Source organism: Artemia sp. Qi Xiang Cuo, chromosome 3, assembly GCF_049724085.1.
Source record: "Artemia sp. Qi Xiang Cuo chromosome 3, ASM4972408v1, whole genome shotgun sequence".
NCBI classification, from domain to species: Eukaryota; Metazoa; Arthropoda; class Branchiopoda; order Anostraca; family Artemiidae; genus Artemia; species Artemia sp. Qi Xiang Cuo.
Window position 1 is genome coordinate 32,210,848 of NC_142796.1, and position 20,931 is coordinate 32,231,778.

Genomic DNA, 20,931 nt, shown 5'->3' on the forward strand with positions numbered 1-20,931 from the left:
ATGATCGAGCCTTTATGTAACTAAGTCCAATGTATGGAATGGTTTGTTATTTCAGTGATTTACTAACATACTCTTTATTATAACTATATAATTTAGTATAGGCAAGAGGTCGTTCTTTATTATATTCTAGCTAAAATAATGAAGATAATATGAATGAACCACAGGGTTCAGTTTCTTTTGACTTGAGTTCGTTTTTTAACTATAAATACAAACAGGAAAAAGCCTACGGCTTTTTCTTCTTTTAAATAGTAAGAGACGAAACTCAAACAATCAAGTAGCTAACTAAGTCCAATGTATGGAATGGTTTGTTATTTCAGTGATTTACTAACATACTCTTTATTATAACTATATAATTTAGTATAGGCAAGAGGTCGTTCTTTATTATATTTGCCAAAGCATTTCTAGCCGACTTTTCAATAGCATCTGCTCTTTGAAAGAGAATTTTAATCTGTAATTTTGAATACTTTTCGTGATCCTGGTAAAACATGCGTAAAAAGTTTCTCAATTTACGAAGATCAGCCTGCATTTTTGCCATCTTCTTGTATTTCTGAATGTAATTTTTCCCTTTGTCCTAATGCGTTCTTCTGTACAACCTCGCAGATAATTTAATTTTTTCATTATAGCTTTTGTCACCCAAGTATCTACCCATTATTCTGGTAGCAACTTTTTTCTTATATATTTTTCGGTAATCTTCATCATTGTGATAACGCTCCTTGATCTTTTTTCTAGCCGGCTCAATTCTTGTTTCTCTGTAATCTTTATCATTTTCATACCGTTCCTTGCTCTTTTGTCTAGCCTGCTCAATTGTTGCTTCTCTATAAAGTTTATCATTTTGATAACCCTCCTTGATCTTTTGTTTGGCTGTCTCAATTTTTACTTCTCGATACACGTGGACGGTTGAATACCTTTGCTTTTCTTTTTTCTTATATTCGATTCGGTAATCTTCATCATTGTGATAACGCTCCTTGATCTTTTGTTTGGCTCTCTCAATTTTTACTTCTTGATACGCCTGGTCGGTTGAATACCTTTGCTTTTCTCTTTTCAAGATACTATCTCAGTTGTCTGTGTAGTACTGTTTTTTTTAGCTTGCCTGCAGCTTGCTTTGTTCTAACCATTATGTAAATCATAAATCATACCGTTTTCATCTTTTTAGTTGTCAATTCGTAATTATTAAGTCACGGCGTAATGATTTTATTCGATGATGAAGTCATGGCGCGATAATATTACTTCATGACGTCTTCAGAAACCACAACATAATTTCGTATTTCTTAGCATGGGACTGATCGTCTCTTACTAGGTTGCTAGCTACTGCTGCAGCCCAAATTATAAGAGGCAGCCTGGCCGAGTGGTCCAAGACACTGGTGTTAGCCACCAGTCTCTTCGGAGGCGTGGGTTCAAATCTTACCGCTGGTATACGATTATGTTTGAAAGACTGCAGTGTGAAAAGACATCAAAAATGCAGTTTTTGGTGGAAAAATTTATTCTCTTTTAGAAATAATTTATTTTAGTTACTATAGATTTTTAACCCAATTAATTTCCTTTAAAATGAGCTATTGAACAACCCTCTACGATGTTCCAGTGCCAAGCTATCTGTGGAAAAGAAAAAAGAAAAAAAATATCCCGTTTAGGCAGAATGTTGTAGTAGCTGCCACTTTTCTTGATTTTCAAGCCAATATGTTTCCCTTGCTGTTCAAGCCAAGGGACAGAAAGTTTCCTATACAGGGGTTTCGGACAAGGCGGTTCTAATGGTGTAGTTTTGAATTTGATCTGACTCCTTTGTTAGGAACTATGGGTTTTTATATTTCTTAACATTGGACGTGATCGTCTCTTACTAGGTTGCTAGCTACCGCTGCAACCCGGATAACAACCAATCAAGTAGCTAACTAAATTAAATGTATGTAATGGATTTTTATTTTAGTATAGGCAAGAGGTCGTTCTTTATTATAATTAAAATTTAAAAAAGAAACTTGTTTATTTACATTCTAGCTAAAATAATGAAGATAATATGAATGAACCACAGTGTTCAGTTTCTTTGGACTTGAGTTCGTTTTTAACTATAAATACAAACAGGAAAAAGCCTACGGCTTTTTCTTCTTTTAAATAGTAAGAGACGAAACTCAAACAATCAAGTAACTAACAAAGTCCAATGTATGGAATGGTTTGTTATTTCAGTGATCGTCTTTTAATGTAAATTTACTAACCTATACTATAGTTAAGTGGCCTATATAATTTAGTATAGGCAAGAGATCGTTCTTTATTATAACACTCTATTCACGTCATAACTCTAATATAAAACTATGATGACGTTCATTATTTATCTAGTAGGGTTTCAGACAAGGTATTTCTAATGATGTACTTTTGTTTTGATCTGACTCTATTTTTAGGAGTTTTGGGTTTTTATATTTCTTAGCATTGGACTGATCGTCTATTACTAGGTTGCTAGCTACTGCTGCAACCCAAATTCACATATATATTTATTTATGAGAGGCAGCCTGGCCGAGTGGTCCAAGGCACTGGTGTTAGCCACCAGTCTCTTCAGAGGCGTGGGTTCAATTCTTACCGCTGGTATACGATTATGTTTGAAAGACTGCAGTGTGAAAAGACATCAAAATGCAGTTTTTGGTGGAAAAATTTATTCTCTTTTAGAAATAATTTATTTTAGTTACTATAGATTTTTAACCCAATTAATTTCCTTTAAAATGAGCTATTGAACAACCCTCCACGATGTTCTACTGCCAAGCTATCTCTGGATACAAAAAAAGAAAAAAAAAAAGAAAAAAAAAAGAAAAAAATATCCCGTTTAGGCAGAATGTTGTAGTAGCTGCCACTTTTCTTGATTTTCAAGCCAATATATTTCCCTTGCTGTTCAAGCCAAGGGACAGAAATTTTACTATGCAGGGGTTTCGGACAAGGCGGTTCTAATGGTGTACTTTTTGTTTTGATCTGACTCTTTTTTTAAGAACTATGGGTTTTTATATTTCTTAACATTGGACGTGATCGTCTCTTACTAGGTTGCTAGCTACCGCTGCAACCCGGATACATGAGGAGAAAAAAAAAGCGGAAAGAAAAAAAGATACCGTTTGTTGAAAATATTGTAGTTAAAGTAAATTTTCTTGATTTTTAAGCCAATTTATTTTCTTTGTTATTCAAGCCAAAGGACGGTAAGTTTACTATATAGGATTTTTGGACAAGGCGGTTCTAATACTGTCCTTCTTGTTTTGATCTGAATCTTTTTTCAGGAGTTATGGGTTACTTTAGTTTTTACTATGGGGCGTGATCGTCTCTTACTAGGTTTATAGCTACCGCTGCAACTCGGATGATGGTTAGAGTTCGGTCTTCAAGTTATTATATACTGTTAAAATTCTTTCTTATATGAATGTTTCTTGGTGTAGTGATTAGCACTTAGGACTTTGAATCCTGCGATCAGAGTTCAAATCCTGGTGGATGATTCTTATGAAATGTAGCTTACTTATACTACCATTTAGGTTTCAATCTTAATTCTTTCATTCCAAAATAAATTAGTCACTTACTGTTGTAAATTTATTCCAATGATCATCTTTTGCTGCAATCCGATTAAAATTACATACTTCTTATTTATAATGAACTATTTCGATCCTTTATGCATAACTTTGAACTGAGATGAAAAACTTTTGGTTCCAGGAGAAAAAAAACAAAACTAATTTTTAAATTTTCATGTATTTTTGCAGTTTAAATTAAGATATTAGTATTCTTGGTTAGACATCATATATATTTTTGCAGTATACATAATAACTTTAGCGATTAAGCCAAAAAAGAGAATTTTGGATCCAGGAGACAAAAAACCAAACTAATTCTAAAATTGTCAGGTATTGTTCTGGTTTGAATTAAAAAATTAGTACTATTGGTTAGACATCATAAATATTTTTGTAGTTTACATAATAACTTTTGTTGGCAAATGAAGTTATTGCAACACTGATGGTTAGAGTCCTTTCTCTGCTTTATCACATACTGTTAAAATTCTTTTTTATATGAACGTTTCTTGGTGTAATGGTTAGCACATAGGACTTTGAATCCTGCGATCTAAATTCAAATCTCAGTAGAGCTTGTTTATAACTTGTAGCTTACTTCTACAGCTATTTAGGTTTCTGCCGAAATTCCTTCTTTTCAAAATTAAATTAGTTATTATGGCCTAGAGTTCGTTCTTTACCTTATGATTTATTCAGGAATATAATTAAAATAACAATATATATAAGGAATCCTTTCATTAATTCAGTTATTAGGGGCTAGAGTTAGTTCCTTAATGAAATTAAGTACAAAAAGTTTTTGACGCCATTAATTTCCTTTAAAATGAGCCATTGAACAACTCTCTACGATGTTCCAGTGCCAAGCTATCTGTGGAAAAGAAGAAGAAAGAAAAAAATATCCCCTTTGAGGAGAATAACGTGGTAAAAGTCAATTTTCTTGATTTTCAAGCCAATATATTTTCTTTGGTATTCAAGCCAAAGGGCGGTAAGTTTCCCTTATAGAAATTTCGGACAAGGCGATTCTAATGGTGTACTTTTTGTTTTGATCGGACTCTTTTCTTAGGAGTTTTGGGTTTTTATATTTCTTAACATTGGAGGTGATCGTCTCTTACTAGGTTGCCAGCTACCGCTGCAACCCGGATTAAAGGTAGAACTCTTTCTAATTGATTACAAACAGGAAAAAGCCTACGGCTTTTTCTTCTTTGAAATAGTAAGAGACTAGCCTCAAACAATCAAGCAGCTAACTAAATCAAATGTATGTATTGGGTTTTTATTCCAATGACCGTCTTTTAGTGGAAAATTTCAATATATTGACCTTAAATATAATAACTGTACTAACCTATACTATAATTAAGTGGCGTATAAAATTTAGTATAGGCAAGAGGTCGTTCTTTATTATAAATGAAGATAATATGATTGAACCACAGTGTTCAGTTTCTTTGGACTTGAGTTCGTTTTTTAACTATAAATACAAACAGGAAAAAGCCTAAGGCTTTTTCTTCTTTTAAATAGTAAGAGACGAAACTCAAACAATCAAGTAGCTAACTAAGTCCAATGTATGGAATGGTTTGTTATTTCAGTGATCGTCTTTTAATGTAAAAATATAAATACTGTAATCTTAACTATAGTGAAGTTGCGTATGCAAGTTAGTATAGGGAAGAGTTTGATCTTTATATTCAATCCCTTGCTGTTCAAGCCAAGGGACAGAAATTTTACTATGCAGGGGTTTCGGACAAGGCGGTTCTAATGGTGTACTTTTTGTTTTGATCTGACTCTTTTTTTAGGAACTATGGGTTTTTATATTTCTTAACATTGGACGTGATCGTCTCTTACTAGGTTGCTAGCTACCGCTGCAACCCGGATTACATGCTGTTGTTTGTTATTTACTAATTGTCAGATCGATCCTTTATGTATCTCTTACTAGGTTGCTAGCTACCGCTGCAACCCGGATTTGATCTGACTCTTTTTTTAAGAACTATGGGTTTTTATATTTCTTAACATTGGACGTGATCGTCTCTTACTAGGTTGCTAGCTACTGCTGCAACCCGGATATACTACTTTTAATTAATATTTCAGTTACTATGAGCAAGCGTTCGTTCTTTATTATAATCAGTCCTTTATGTAAACCTTACTAACCTATACTATAGTTCAGTGGTCTATAATTTAGCATAGGCAAGAGGTCGTTCTTTATTATAATTATTGTAATGGTCTTCTTTTGTAGTTTTGTAAGAAAAATGATTCTATTTAAAAAAAATTTGTTTTATAATAACAAAATATTTTTAAACCCATTAATTTCCTTTAAAATGAGCCATTAAACAACTCTCTACGATGTTGCAATACCAAGCTGTAATATCAGTTACTATGGGCAAGAGATCGTTCTTTATTGTATGCAGTGTGAAAAGACATCAAAAATGCAGTTTTTGGTGGAAAAATTTATTCTCTTTTAGAAATAATTTATTTTAGTTACTATAGATTTTTAACCCAATTAATTTCCTTGAAAATGCGCTATTGAACAACCCTTTACGATGTTCCAGTGCCAAGCTATCTGTGGAAAAGAAAAAAGAAAAAAAAAAGAAAAAAAATATCCCGTTTAGGCAGAATGTTGTAGTAGCTGCCACTTTTCTTGATTTTCAAGCCAATATATTTCCCTTGCTGTTCAAGCCAAGGGACAGAAATTTTACTATGCAGGGGTTTCGGACAAAGCGGTTCTAATGGTGTACTTTTTGTTTTGATCTGACTCCTTTTTTAGGAACTATGGGTTTTCACATTTCTTAACATTGGACGTGATCGTCTCTTACTAGGTTGCTAGCTACCGCTGCAACCCGGATGATATTGTTAATTTTATAACTTTAATTAACAACGTCATGGTGCAAGTGGCTAGCACGATCGACCCGTAATCGAAAGGTTGGTGGTTCAAGGCCACCCGAGGTCGATTTCTTTTGGTTTGTAATTCAAATATCAATAAAACCATGACACCGATGATACTTTCAAAGTTACCATTTACAGTATCGATCTTTTATGTATATTAAAAATAACTTTTTTTAAGTACAAAAGGTTTTTAACCCCATCAATTTTCTTTAAAATGAGCCATTAAACAGATCTCTACGATATTCCAGTGCCCCGCTATCTCAGGAAAAAAAGATGCCGTATATGCTTAATATCCTGGTTGCAGCCACTTTTTTGATTTTCAAGAGCGTATATGTCTCTTGTCGTTCAAGCCAAGGGGCTATAAGTATCCTATATAGGGGTTTCGCACAAGGTGGTTCTAATAGTGCACTTCGTTTTTCCAAAAAGCTGCCACTTTTTTTGGTTTTCAAGCCAATATATTTCCCTTGTTGTTAAAGCCAAGAGGCACTAAGTTTCCTATAGTGGGGTTTCGGAAAAGGCCGTTCTAATGCTGTACTTTTGGTTTTGATCTGACTCTATTTTTAGGAGTTATAGGTTATTACATTTCTTAGCATCGGACGTGATCGTCTCTTACTAGGCTGCAAGCTACCGCTGCAACCCGGATTATACACTTTACTATTCGTTCTTTACTTTCACTATATAATGAGCTCTTATAATACTTCAGTTACTATGAGTTACAGTTCGTTCCTTAGTTTAAGTTATAGTAAAACTTTATGATGACGTCAGTTGCAACTGGTGTTCGTTCTATGCTATATGATTACAAAGAAGAAAAAACCTACGGATTTTCTTCTTTGAAATAGTAAGAGACGAACCTCAAATAATCAAGCAGCTAACTAAGTCCAATGTATGCAATGGTTTGTTATTCCATGGATTGTCTTTTACTGTAAACAATTAAAATAATCATCTACATAATGATTCATTTTATTACTTCAGTTACTGTGGACTACAGTTCGTTCCTTAATGTAATATATGGTTATTAGTAGACAATCGGTTCTTTGGATTCTTTTGATTTTCTTAGGCTCGTAAATTTTGATGGGTCAGACTAAACTTAACGCAACTGAAATATTTAAAATCAACATAAAAATCCAATTCTTTTGATGTATATCTATTGGTATCAAAATTCCGTTTTTAAAGTTTCGGTTATTATTGAGACGAGTCGCTTTTAATATACAGCTCGTTATCACGAACAATTTGATTGGTTCAGAAATCAAATATCTTTGAAAAGACAGCAGTATGAAAGCACATCAAAAATGCAGCTTTTCCGTAAAAAGTGATTCTTTTTTTTTTTTTTTGATTAAAAGACGCACTAGAATTTTTAATTTCCGTTCGAATGAACCCTTCTCGCGACATTATAGAACCACTGGGTCGATACGATCACCCCTGGGGAACAAAAAACAAACAAATAAACACGTATCCAAGATCTTTCTTCTGGCAAAAATACCAAATTTGACAATTTTGCAGATAGGAGCTTGAAACCAGGTTCTCTGATACGCTGAATCTGAAAGCGTGATTTTCGTTAAGATTCTACGACACTTAGGGTTTCCCCCTTTTTTGAAAATAAGGCAAATTTTCTCAGGCTTGTTTTCTCTGATGGATAACATTAAACTTGAAACTTATGTATTTACAATCAGCGTTAAAATCCGATTCTTTTGATGAATCTATTGGTATCAAAATTCCGTTTTTCAAAGTTTTGGTTATTGTTGAGACGAGTTGCTCTTTCTATACAGTTCGTTACCACGCACTGTTTGACTATAGTTAACCAGACCGATTCTTTATTTGAAATAGTAAGAGGCGAACCTCAAACAATCAAGTAGCTAAATAATTTCAAGGTATGCAATCTTTGTTATTCTGGTGATCGTCTTTTAATGTAATTAATTTAAAAAAAAACTTTTTCAGCAAAATAGGTTTTTAAAAAAAGTATAAAACTCCATTAAACCAAAATGAACAAAAATAGAATCAAATAATCTACCAAGAATACAATTACCACAAATCAGTATCAATAAATAAATGAAACCCAAAAGAAACAGAAATTAAAATAAATAAGATGTTAAACTAAAAACGGGCAGAAATTAATATGAGTAGGGTTCTAAACCCCTATCTTTCTAAATGCCAGAGTATAATTTGTACTTTACTGAAAAAAATTCAAACGAATTTACTGGAAAAAAATCTGCATTGTCAGTTTCATATGCTGATATTTATTCCTTAAAATCTTAATTGATTTTTTATTTCTTAAAGTTAGAAAAGTGAAAACATTTAAAAGAATTTCTTAAAAGAAGGGCAATAACCCTTTCAGTTTCTAATCGAATGAGCCCTTTTTTAAAATTTTTACGACAACGCTTTATATGCCCACATTATACGCCCCCAGGGCATAATTTACAACCCTAGTCCTGAGGGCTGTGGGGGTTTGTTTTCCTCAAAGACCTAATTTCCAGAACTTTCAACTACGTTCAACAAAATGGCTCTCTCAAAATTTTGATTGGATGTGTTTGGGGAAATCGTGGGCGTGAAAGGGAGGTTAGTTACCCTCCAATTACTTTCGTCTATTAAAAAGGGCACTAGCCCTCTCAATTTCCAATTTAAGGAACCCCTTTTGAAGTATCTAATACAACGCTATCTATACAAACCATATATGCCCCCAGGGCATAACTTTAAACTTTGCCCGGGGGGCTCTGGGGGGTTTGTCATCCTCAAATACATAATTTCCAGAACTTTCAACTACGTTGAACCAGAAGGCTATCTCAAAACTTTGATTGGATGTGTTTGGGGAAATGGTGGGTGTCGAAGGGGTGTTGTTATATATTTTCCTTGTTGTTCAAGACAAGAGACGATAAGTTTCTTAGATGGGGGTTTCAGACAAGGTGGATCTAATACTCTGCTTCTTGCTTTGATCTGACTCTATTTTTAGGAGTTATTGGTTATTATAGTTTTTACTCAGGGGTGGGGCATCGTCTCTTACTAGGTTGCTAGCTACTGCTGCAACTCAGAAAACGAAAAGTCACAGGATTTTTGCAATAGCTTTAGCTTGAATAATTGCTTTTACAAAAAGTAAAGGATTTATTTATTTTTCATGGATCTTCTTGTTTTGGTCTAGTCTAAACTTTATTTCCCATTGAAATATATCATATACTTCATTTATTAACTTTAAAAATTGTCCTCTAGTTTGGACTAGACCAAAATAAGGAGATCCATGAAAAATAAAGAAATCCTTTACTTTGTGTAAAAGCAATTATTCAAGTTAAAGCTATTGCAAAAATCCTGTGACTTTTCGTTCTCTGAGTTGCAGTGGTAGCTAGCAACCTAGTTAGAGACGATGCCCCACCCCTGAGTAAAAACTATAATAACCCATAATTCCTAAAACTCTACCGCTGCAACTCAGAAAACGAAAAGTCACAGGATTTTTGCAATAGCTTTAGCTTGAATAATTGCTTTTGCACAAAGTAAAGGATTTCTGTATTTTTCATGGATCTCCTTATTTTGGTCTAGTCCAAACTTTTTTTCCCATTGAAACATATCATATACTTCATTTATTAACTACAAAAATTGTCCCCGTGGCGTAATTGGTAAACGCAATTTGCTGTTACCTCGAAGATAGGTGGTTCGAATCCACCCGTTATCGAAAAATATATTACAAGAATATATAGCCAACGAATAATAGTTTCCTAGATGGGGGCTTCAGACAAGGTGGATCTAATACTGTGCTTGTTGTTTTGATCTGACTCTATTTTTAGGAGTTATGGGTTATTATAATTTTTACTCAGGGGTGGGGCATTGTCTCTTACTAGGTTGCTAGCTACCGCTGCAACTCAGAAAACGAATAGTCACAGGATTTTTGCAATAGCTTTAGCTTAAATAATTGCTTTCGCGCAAAGTAAAGGATTTCTTTATTTTTCATGGATCTCCTTATTTTGGTCTAGTCCAAACTTTATTTTCCGTGTCGTAGGTGTTTCGAATCCACCCGGGATCGAAAATATATTACAAAAATATATAGACAGCGAAAAATATTAGCCAACGAAAAATATAGCCAACGAATAATAGTTTCCTAGATGAGGGATTCAGACAAGGTATTCTGTGCTTCTTGTTTTGATCTGACATATTTTTAGGAGTTATGGGTTATTATAGTTTTTACTCAGGGGTGGGGCATCGTCTCTTACTTTGTTGCTAGCTACCACTGCAACTCAGAAAACGGAAAGTCACAGGAATTTTGCAATAGCTTTAGCTTGAATAATTGCTTTTACACAAAGTAAAGGATTTCTTTATTTTTCATGAATCTTCTTATTTTGGTCTAGTCCAAACTTTATTTCCCATTGAAACATATCATATACTTCATTTATTAACTTTAAAAATTGTCCCCGTGGTGTAGTTGGTAAACGCAATTTGCTATTAACTGGAAGATAGATGGTTCGAATCCACCCGGGGTAAAAAAATATATTACAAAAATATATATAGCCAACGAAAAATATAGCCAACGAATAATAGTTTCCTAGATAGGGGTGGATCTAATACTGTGGATCTAATACTGTGCTTCTTGTTTTAATCTGACTCTATTTTTGGGAGTTATAGGTTATTATAGTTTTTATTCAGGGGTGGGGCATCGTCTCTTACTAGGTTGCTAACTGAATACTAACGATTACTATTGAGACGGGTCACCCTTACTACACAGTTTGTTACCACGAAGCGTTTGATTTACGTATTAAAATAATCGTCTATATAAAGATTAGCTGTCTTCCGATCACTTTGACTCTTAAAAAGAACACTATAGTGTCTGATTACCAATCCAATCAGCCCCCTCCGAAGTTTATATGACTATGCTTACTATAATAGCCTTATATGTCCCCAGGGCATATTTTACAACCCTTACACTGAAAGCTGGGGGTTGTGTTATCCTCAAAGACATAATTTTCAGACCGATCTGATACGCTGAACAAAATGGCTATTTCAAAATTTTGATTGGAAGTGTTTAAGGAAATAATGGGCGTGGGGGGCATTTGCCCTTTGATCACTTTCTACTAATAAAAAAGTCACTAGGCTTCTCAATTTCCAATCTAGTGAGCCATTTTTGAAGCTTCTACGACAAAACTGTCTATAAAAACTTTATATTCCCCAACAGCAGAACTTATGACCCTTGTTCTGAGGGCTATGAGGGGAGGATTGTCATCCTCAAAGACATAATTTCCAGACCTTTCAACTACGTTAAACAAAATGGCCATATCAAAATGTTGATCGGGAATGTTTGGGGAAATGATAGGCGTGGGAGGGGATTCTTCTCCGAATACTTTCGGCTATTAAAAAGGGAAATAGCTCTTTCAATTTCCAATCGAATGAGCTCTTTTTGGAATTTTTACTTCTATAAAAACATTTTATGCCCCCAGGGCATTACGTACAACTTTAGCCCAAAGGGCTGTGTGGGGTCGTCATCCTCTAAGACCTAATTTCCAAAACTTTTAACTACGTTCAACAAAATGGCTATCTAAACATTTTTGTTGGATGTATTTGGGAAAATGGTGGGCGTGAGAGGGGTATTAGTTAACCTCCAATCACTCGACTATTAAAAAAGGGTACAAGCCCTCAATTTCCAATTGAATGAACCCCTTTTGAAGCTTTTACGCTACCACTGCAACTCGGAAAAAGAAAAGTCCCAGGCCTTTTCCAATAGCTTTAGCTTGAATAATTGCTTTTACACAAAGTACAAGATTTTTTTTATTTAATCCACCTTTACAGTGAACTTAATAGTTCTTTAATATAGTTCACTAATGTTCAAGACAAGACAAGACAAGATCTTTTATTGACAAAAACACATGACAAATAAATTTCTAAACTGGTTAACGGAGAGCAGGGCTCGATGTGTCGGCCATAAACAAACATAACAAAAAGCCGAAATAACAAATACATGATATAAAAAAAAAACATACAAGGTAGTAGATAACGGAGGAGGCCACCCCAGCGCGAGAACACCACAACACAAACCATACTAATGTCAATTATTCATCAATATCAACATCCAGACAAAGAACCATTTTTAAAATATGTTTTTTCAAAGAAGATCTGCTCTTGAAACTTGGGAACATTTCAACTAAATTACATTTATTTACAATATGACCACTCTGGCATTTGTTTCAGGATCTTTCTCTTTCCAATTTATCTGGAGGAATGCAATACTTCTAGGGGCAGACGTGGTGGGTAATAGAAATGATAGTCTTAATTATACCCAAATTATGGAAATAATTTGTTGAAGATTGAATATCATAATACCACATAGCTGTATGCAGGTCTTTCAGTTGTTTAAGATTAAGTATATTGAGAAAGACATAAAGTTTGAGTTTCCGAGAGATTTTGAAGGCTCATTGGGCGATGAACAAAAGTACCTAGAATTCTAATTGCCTTATTTTGAATTATCTGAAGAGGTTGCAGGTGGACCGTAAATGTGTTGAGATAGATTACAGGGCAATAATTTAGATATGATTCAATTAGAGAATGGTATAAAATTTAGGATGGAAAAGGGAAACAAATGTTTCAATCTATGAAGACAACCTAAGTTATGGGCAAGTTTCATACTCAATTAGCCAGATTGTTTATAGAAGGAGAAGAGCTCATCTAGAATGATCCCAAAGTAAGGAAATGATTTTACTATTTTTAACCTGCTTTGTTGTACAATCACGCTTTCTATGGTAATTTTACTTACTGCCCGCTGCAACCGCCCAAAAATCATGATTTCTGTTTTAAAAAAAATTTGGAGCTAGGTAGTTACATGCAAACCATTTATTCAAAGATTTCATTGCTATCACCATTTTCTCAACCAATAAAGATGGGGTTTTAGCTTTTACTGTTACTGCTGTATCATCTGCAAAAATTACTTTTAAGCTACTATCTTGGGGTAAACCCCTCGGAAGGTCATTTATATAAATCAAAATAGTAATGGCCCAAACATTGATCCCTGGGGGACTCCAATATCATCAATAGCAATATGGCTTGACAGGTGCCCATTTATTTCTACCTTAATTTTTCGACCATGCAGGTAAGATTTTATTAGATCTAGGCCTTTACCTCTAATACCTGTGTTATTAATTTTTTTCAGCAAAATTTCGTCGTTTAGCGTATCAAATGCCTTTTTTATATCATAGAAAAGAGTAGACACATGATTATCATCATTTAATGAATCATCAATCTCTAACATTGCCGCAGCAACAGCTTGTTCAGTAGAATGACCCGACCTGAATCCAAACTGATTTTTAGTAAATAAATTCCTTTTATCAAAATACGAAACAATTCTTTTTTGAATAATTTTTTCTAGAACCTTAGATATTGGAGGAAATATAGCTATTGGTTGATAGTTGCCTATATCTGTCTTATCACATTTCTCATGAATTGGAATAACCCGTGCAGATTTCCAAACTTCTGGGAAGATCCCTGATGATATAGATGCATTTAAAATATGAAGCAACGGAACATGGATTGAAAAAGCAAGTTCTTTCAGAATATTTGTGGAGAGCCCATCTAGACCTAAGGAATTACCACTTTTTAAATTCTTAATTAGTTTCTGAGCAACAGGGCCAGCATCATACTAGAATTTTCAGATGGTGAGAAATATTGTTTATATCAATAAAACATAAATTCCGGGGACTTAATTTCAACAGTAGTATTAATATGAGAGAAATAATTACAAAAATAATCTGCAACGATATCTTTCTCCTTCAATTCAACTCCATTTTCATTTATGATCGCTTCAGGGTGTGGTGTCTTAGTATTATTTCCAATTTTTTCCTTGTTTAAATTCCATGTAGTCCGAGGTGAATCAGATTTTTCAAATGAATTTTCATAATAAATTTGCTCACTTGTTCTAACAATTTCAAACAGCAAATTTTTATATTTTTTGAATCGTTCTAAATTGTGGGCTGAGGGGTATTTCATTTTTATCTTATACAGTCGATTTTTTTCCTTGATGGATTTTAAAAGTGATACACTTATCCAAGGTTTTTCGAGCGAGGTTCTTTTCCGATATGTAGTTTTAAATGGGCAGTGAAGGTCCAGTTTTTCATTCAAATTCGATAAAGTATGTCTAAGGATTTATTTGGGTCATTCTCATTAGTAACTTAACTCCAATCTAAATTGCTAAGATGAGACTTCCGTTCATTCATATTTACTTATGAGAAATTTTTCCTCTTCAAAGGATTTTCTTTATTGACTATTTTTTGCACTATGAAACCAGACATTAAAATACTGTGATCAGATGTATCTTCCATAACCACGAATGTAGCCTCACATGGATGAGGTGCAAAAATGTTATCAACCACAGGAAAAGAAGAATATGTTATTCGTGTCGGAATAAAACATACCGGGTTCATACCATGAGAAAGGTTACACACTAAAATTTGAAGGACATGTTGGTCAGTTCCTTGCTGGTTTGATGGGAGACTTCCTATCACGTCAATATTGAAGTCCCCAAGGATGAAAAATGGCATTTGAAGATTTGATATCACAGTTAACATATTTTCAAATTTATCAATAAAGTCTGCCATGCTAGATGAGGGAGGGCGATAAATGACAGCAATTAATTTTTTTTTATTATTTGGTAAAAAACATTCAACAATACAGCTTTCAAAAATCATTTCACTATTCAGATATAGAAATTCTTCTTTCATCCGTGCCGGAATATAATTTTTAACTAGTATTGCTAAACCACCTTGCTTTTTTCGATTTCTGCTTACATGAAAAAATTGGAAATCGCTAATATTAATTTTATTTACCGAACTTTCATTTAAAATGTTTCGCAAACTCCAAGAATATCCGTACCCGATTCAAATAAAAAAAAAAAAAAAAAATCAATTTCACCTTGATCGCTCCTCAATCCACAACAGTTCCAGAAAGATATTCTCCTCATATTTGGGTTTTTATGACCCCTGTTAAATAAATATTTAACTTATTATAGGCTAGAGTTTGTTCTTTATTATAAAATTCCATCGATCTTTCGGACACCATTTTTATGTCTTTTGGGCTATTTTTTGGTTACTATGGGCCGTGTTCGTCTTTAACTGTGTTACAGCTATAGCTACAACCACGAAAGGACTTAGCCTTCATATTGTATTTAAATCTTTCAGTTAATATGGGGCAGGATCCGTTCTTTACTGTATTTTCAAAAATAAGGCAAATTTTCTCAGGCTTGTAATTTTTGATGACTAAGAATCTTGATGAAACTTACATATTTAAAATCATCATAAAAATTCGATTCTTTTGATTTATCTGTTGGTATCAAAATTCCGTTTTTTAGAGTTTTCGTTACTACTGAGACGAATGGTTCTTACTGTTTGATGTGGACAAAAACTTATCCTTATTATATACAAGATGATGAATCATTGATGTTACTTTTTAACTTTATCCCACTTGCTTGTTTCATGCGGCTTCGCAGATTTCTTAACATTTTCTGGATAGCTTTCATCATTCCGTGTCAATGTCATGTCATGAAATTGTTGTGCTAATTTTCTAATAAATAATCCAGGCTGTGACTACTGTGAAAAAGCTTATACATACTGAGCCTAATATACATTAAAATGATTTATTGTTGTGTAAATTTTCAATTTGTCCTTTTTTTTTGTTTGCGAATGAGACAGGCCTCCGTTGGTAGGGCAGGACCGATATACATGGCAATCGTTCCTTATTAAAATTGTTTGACGTGAAATTACAAACAGGAAAAAGCCTATGGCTTTTTTTAATTGGAATAGCAAGAGACGACCTGGCTACATCCTACGATTATGGCGTCATTGATCATTGAAATATGCAGTTTTTCGTAAAAAATTGATTCTATTTTAAAAATAATTTGTTTTTATTACAAAAGGTTTTTAACCCTATTAATTTCCTTTAAAATGAGCCGTTGAACAACTCTCTACGATGTTCCAGTGCCAAGCTATCTGTGGAAAAGAAAAAAGAAAAAAAAAGATGCCGTTTAGGCAGAATGCTGTAGTAGCTGCCACTTATCTTGATTTTCAAGCCAATATATTTCCCTTGCTGTTCAAGCCAAGGAACAGAAAGTTTCCTAAGGAAGGGGTTTCGGACTAGGCGGTTCAATTGGTGTACTTCTTGTTTTGATCTGACAATCTTTAGGAGTTATGGGTTAGTATACTTCTTAACATTGGACGTGATCGTCTCTTACTAGGTTTCTAGCTACCGCTGTAACCAAGATATTGTACAAAGTAACTTTTCAATGTGATTATATTCACTTTATATACAAAACAGACAAAAAGACAAAAAATGCGATGAACTTAAGCTGGTTGTTCTCTAATATAGATATTTTTTGTTTGATGTGAAATTACAAACAGGAAAAAGTCTATGGCCTTTTCTTAATCGGAATAGTAAGAGACGACCTGGCTACAACCTACGATTATGACGTCATTGATCAATTTTTAACATGAAATATGCAGTTTTTCGTAAAAAAATTATTCTATTTTAAAAATAATTTGTTTTAATTACAACAGGTTTTTAACCCCATTAATTTCCTGTAATATAAGCCATTGAACAGCTCTCTGCCATGTCCCAGTGTAAAGCTATCAGTGGAAAAAAAAACGCCGTTTAGGCAGAATGCTGTAGTAGCTGCCACTTTTCTTGATTTTCAAGCCAATATGTTTCCCTTGCTGTTCAAGCCAAGGGACAGAAAGTTTCCTATATAGGGGTTTTGGACAAGGCGGTTCTAGTGGTGCACTTTTTGTTTTGATCTTACTCTATTTTAGGAGTTATTGGTTATTATATTTCTTAACATTGGACGTGATCGTCTCTTACTAGGTTACTAGCTACCGCTGCAACCCGGATAAGCCGGGTCCCAGCACGGCTATGCGGTAGGCTTCTGTATATTGATTATCATTCTCCCTTGTCTTCCTGGTGGAGACACTGTGAGCCTGCTCTTGATTTCATAACTTCAGCATAGGTTCGTTATAACCACCCTGGGGAAAATACAAATTATTCTTTAAAGATGCGACCTATTTAGATCGTTTTTGTGGCCAGAAATGTCAATATGCCAGTTTTAAGAAAAAAAAAACTAACGGGCCTCGGCACTCGGCACGCGGCAGGCTTGTATATATTGATTTTCGTTGTAGATAGCAACCTCCAAATGAATCACCTTTGTTTGCTAGTCTTTCCTCGGGGAAAGAGAGGGCTCCACAGGGAATACATATAGCGTTGAAGGGTCCCAATGACTTGTCACTTTCATTTTTGACACGTTCTGATTCTGGCTGTCGCTTGTAATTCTCGCTGCTGCGTATCTTCTAACCGAATATTTCTTTGTTTTTCTCTTTTATTTTTAATTTGTTCTGCTCGTCTAGTTGTCGCATGTCTTGTAACTGCGTATTTATTTGTTCTTCACTTTTATTTTTGACTTGTTTTAATTCTTGCTGCCGTTTATTTTCTAACCGGGTATTTCTTTCTTCTTCACTTTTGTTTTTTACTCGTTGTAATTGTCGTTGCCGCAAGTATTCTCACTGTATATTTCTTTGTTCTTCTTTTTCAATACCCTTAACCTTGGCTGCTCGGATTGGTTTTGTCATGCTGGATGGTCTAGGTTACTCATTTATCCTTTTGGTATTACAAAACTACTTAAAACGCGTTTCGTAAAAAGACTCATTACACTTGATATTTAATACTTAGCTATTTTATTTTTGTAATGTTGATTGTGTCATAGATACAAAAGCGATTATGCTCATAGATATGACGTCGCTCACATGAACTTTAATCCAAATTAAAGCCCCTTACAATTTTTGTCAAACACGTAAGCTATCCCGATCGTTTCTGCAGGCCAAGAAATCACAGGATGCAAACTATCCAAATTATTTTTGACACGCTCTGATTCTCGCTGGTGCTTGTAATTCTCGCTACCACTTATCTTCTAACCACATATTTATGTTTTCTTGCTGTGGCACATCTTTCAACCGTATATTTCTTTTCTGTTCACTTCCATTATTAATTTGTTCTGCTCCTCGTTGTCGTGTGTCTTGTAACTGCAAATTTTTTTGTTTTTCACTTTTGTTTTTGACTCGTTTTCATTGTCGCTGTCGCTTATCTTCTACACGGATATATCTTTATTCGTCACTTTCAATTTTCACTCGTTACGATTGTCGTTGTCGCAAGTATTCTAACCGCATATCTTTTCGTTCTTCCTTTTCATTTATCATTATTTTAGACATTTTTAATACTCTTTACCTTAGCTCCTCAGATTAATTCTGTCACGTTTGATGGTCTAGGCTATTCATTTGTCCTCTAGACACTACTAAACTGCTTAAAACGCCTTTTGTAGATAAACTCATCACACTTGGTGTTGTATATTTTGCTATGTTACTTTTGTAATGTCGCTTTCGTCATAGATGCTAAAAACGATACGATCACTCCTGGGGGGGGGGGTGATTTAATTTATTCTCTTGAAGTATGCTCATAAATATGACGTCACTCACGGGATTTTTTTTTCCAAAATTAAGGCTCTTAAGGAATTTTTTCAAACTGGCGACCTACATAGATCGTTTTTTAGGCCAGAAAATTACAGGATGCTAATTTTCAAAAAAAAAAGAAAAACAAACAATGCCGAGCCATTTTTTAGAAAAAAATACTTGCATAATTTATGTGTTCTAAATCATCGCCAACGAATAATTCCGTTCAACCTAAGGTTTGCGTTTTGGTCATCCTTCACATAAAAATCATTGTTCTTCTGAGTTTTAACTTTGTACCATCTGTGACTACTGTTCTTGCTACAAAAACGGCGGGATATCTATGGGGAACAATAACTAGAGTTTATCTTACCGACTTTTTTTTAATGGCAAACGAAGCCAAGAACCATACACTATCTCTCAAATCAATTTCAGGATCTTCTTCACTGGTCACATGGGAAGAAAGAAGTTGAACTCGTAGATATGGTACTGAAGATCAAAGAAAAGTTGCAACGGTGTGATTGCCCAGTTAATCCCATTCCTTTGTGTGATGAAGTGCGGGCGAAATTAAGACACCAGCTAGACTCCTTAGTGACGTCCCTCCCTGAAGATCTGAAACTAGTTTTATCAACTAGTTAAAGTTTTACTGTAATTTGACAAAGATTGTGATATTTGTTGTAGAAGTTTGTCCTTACGGTATTATTAGGAAAAGGATAAAGAAAGAAGGTCTTTTGAGGCGATGACCCGAAAAGTTTATTGCTCTAGATTTTAGCAATTGAAGTCGATTGGGTGGTTTGTTTTAATTCATAATGATCTAATATTCACGGAACTATATTTTAGTGTTTTAAAACTTATTGTATGTGTTAGTTTTTGAGGAAGTATTTTTTCAGATTTAGTAAAAATCATGCTGTGTCGTAATTATTGCATCATTTATTAATAACTTTTTATGTCTCAAAATCATGATAGTTTTTTTCATTTCTTGTTTTTTTGTTTCTTACTTGTTTGAACTTCATGACTTGCTAAAAAGAGCAATCGAAACATTTACGTAAAATTGTCTGGGAATTTAAATCACAAAGATTTTTTAACTGGCCAAAATCCAATTGGATTTTCCCCTTTTGTTTCATTTTTTCCCTGGAATGTAATTTTTATTTGTGTTTGCCAAAATATAACTGGCTGTGAATCAGATCATAACGCCTTTTAGTGGTTTAATTTTTCTTCAGCTAAAACCCAGATATTATATTTCTTTCTATTTGTTCAATCGTATTACTATATATTCTCCAAACAGTAAAATAAATTTGAATTAAAAGTCTTTTGGTTCTTCTTTTTTCTCGTTTTCTTTTTCTTCGTTACTATTAATTATTTTTATGGATGGTTTCTGTATTTCGTCTCGATATATATAGGGTACAAATTGCTACAAGTCAGTATCACATAAATCCACCTATTGGAGCAGCAAAACTTTATTTTTGGTGCAAACTGGTCTTTGACTAACTGTAACAATTGTTGGGAGTGCACACACTCCCTTGGGAGACATTGAGAGGGTGTCAGTTTTGAATTTCAAGTATGAGTTTCCTTTATATAAAAACAAATATTTAAAATAAAACATATTTTAAATTAAAAGAAATAAAAAAAATTATTTCCTTTTAGTTATAGTTATAGTTAGTTATAGTTAGTTATATATATAGTTAGTTATAATGGCTAATATAGTTAATAATAGTTAGTTATAGTTATAGTTAGGGTAAAATTCTACTTTAGCTACTTTTGACTATCTTGGAAAGAGGTTAGGTTAAGAAAATGAAACTTTCATGGATGGTAGTACAAGCTAAAGCATGTCCTAGGAAGGTATTCTGAAGTACCCACCTCTACTCCTTCTCCCTCTAGAGGATCCTGATCTTTGATGACCTCTAAAAGTATATGAGATATATAAGTGAAACCTTGAAAGACAGATCTTCTGCTTAAATAAAGTACAACAAAATGGTTTTCAGCTTCACAAATTTGCTCAATCCCAATTTATAAGGTTTTAAAGATATGCAAATACATTTCCTGAATTTTGGAAATAAACTATTTACATGTCTTAAAATTCTGCTCAAATAACTGAAATTGCATTTTCAGAACTAAAGCCAGAGACA

The 20,931-nt window shown here is 33.8% G+C and overlaps 1 protein-coding gene across 3 annotated transcripts in view; it reads left to right on the plus strand.

The window, feature by feature from the left end:
- The window catches only part of LOC148954013 (protein DENND6A), a 127,637-nt gene extending 107,156 nt beyond the window's left edge, over positions 1-20,481 (plus strand). For 2 of the 3 annotated variants that reach the window (XM_089086882.1, XM_089086881.1), the window contains exon 11: positions 19,241-20,481. In XM_089086882.1, the coding sequence (XP_088943008.1) occupies positions 19,241-19,444 (204 nt within the window). In that variant the 3' untranslated portion in view covers positions 19,445-20,481. The remainder of the gene's footprint in view (positions 1-19,240) is intronic. The other variant, XM_089086880.1, reaches the window with a different exon arrangement.
- The last annotated feature ends 450 nt before the right edge of the window (positions 20,482-20,931 follow it).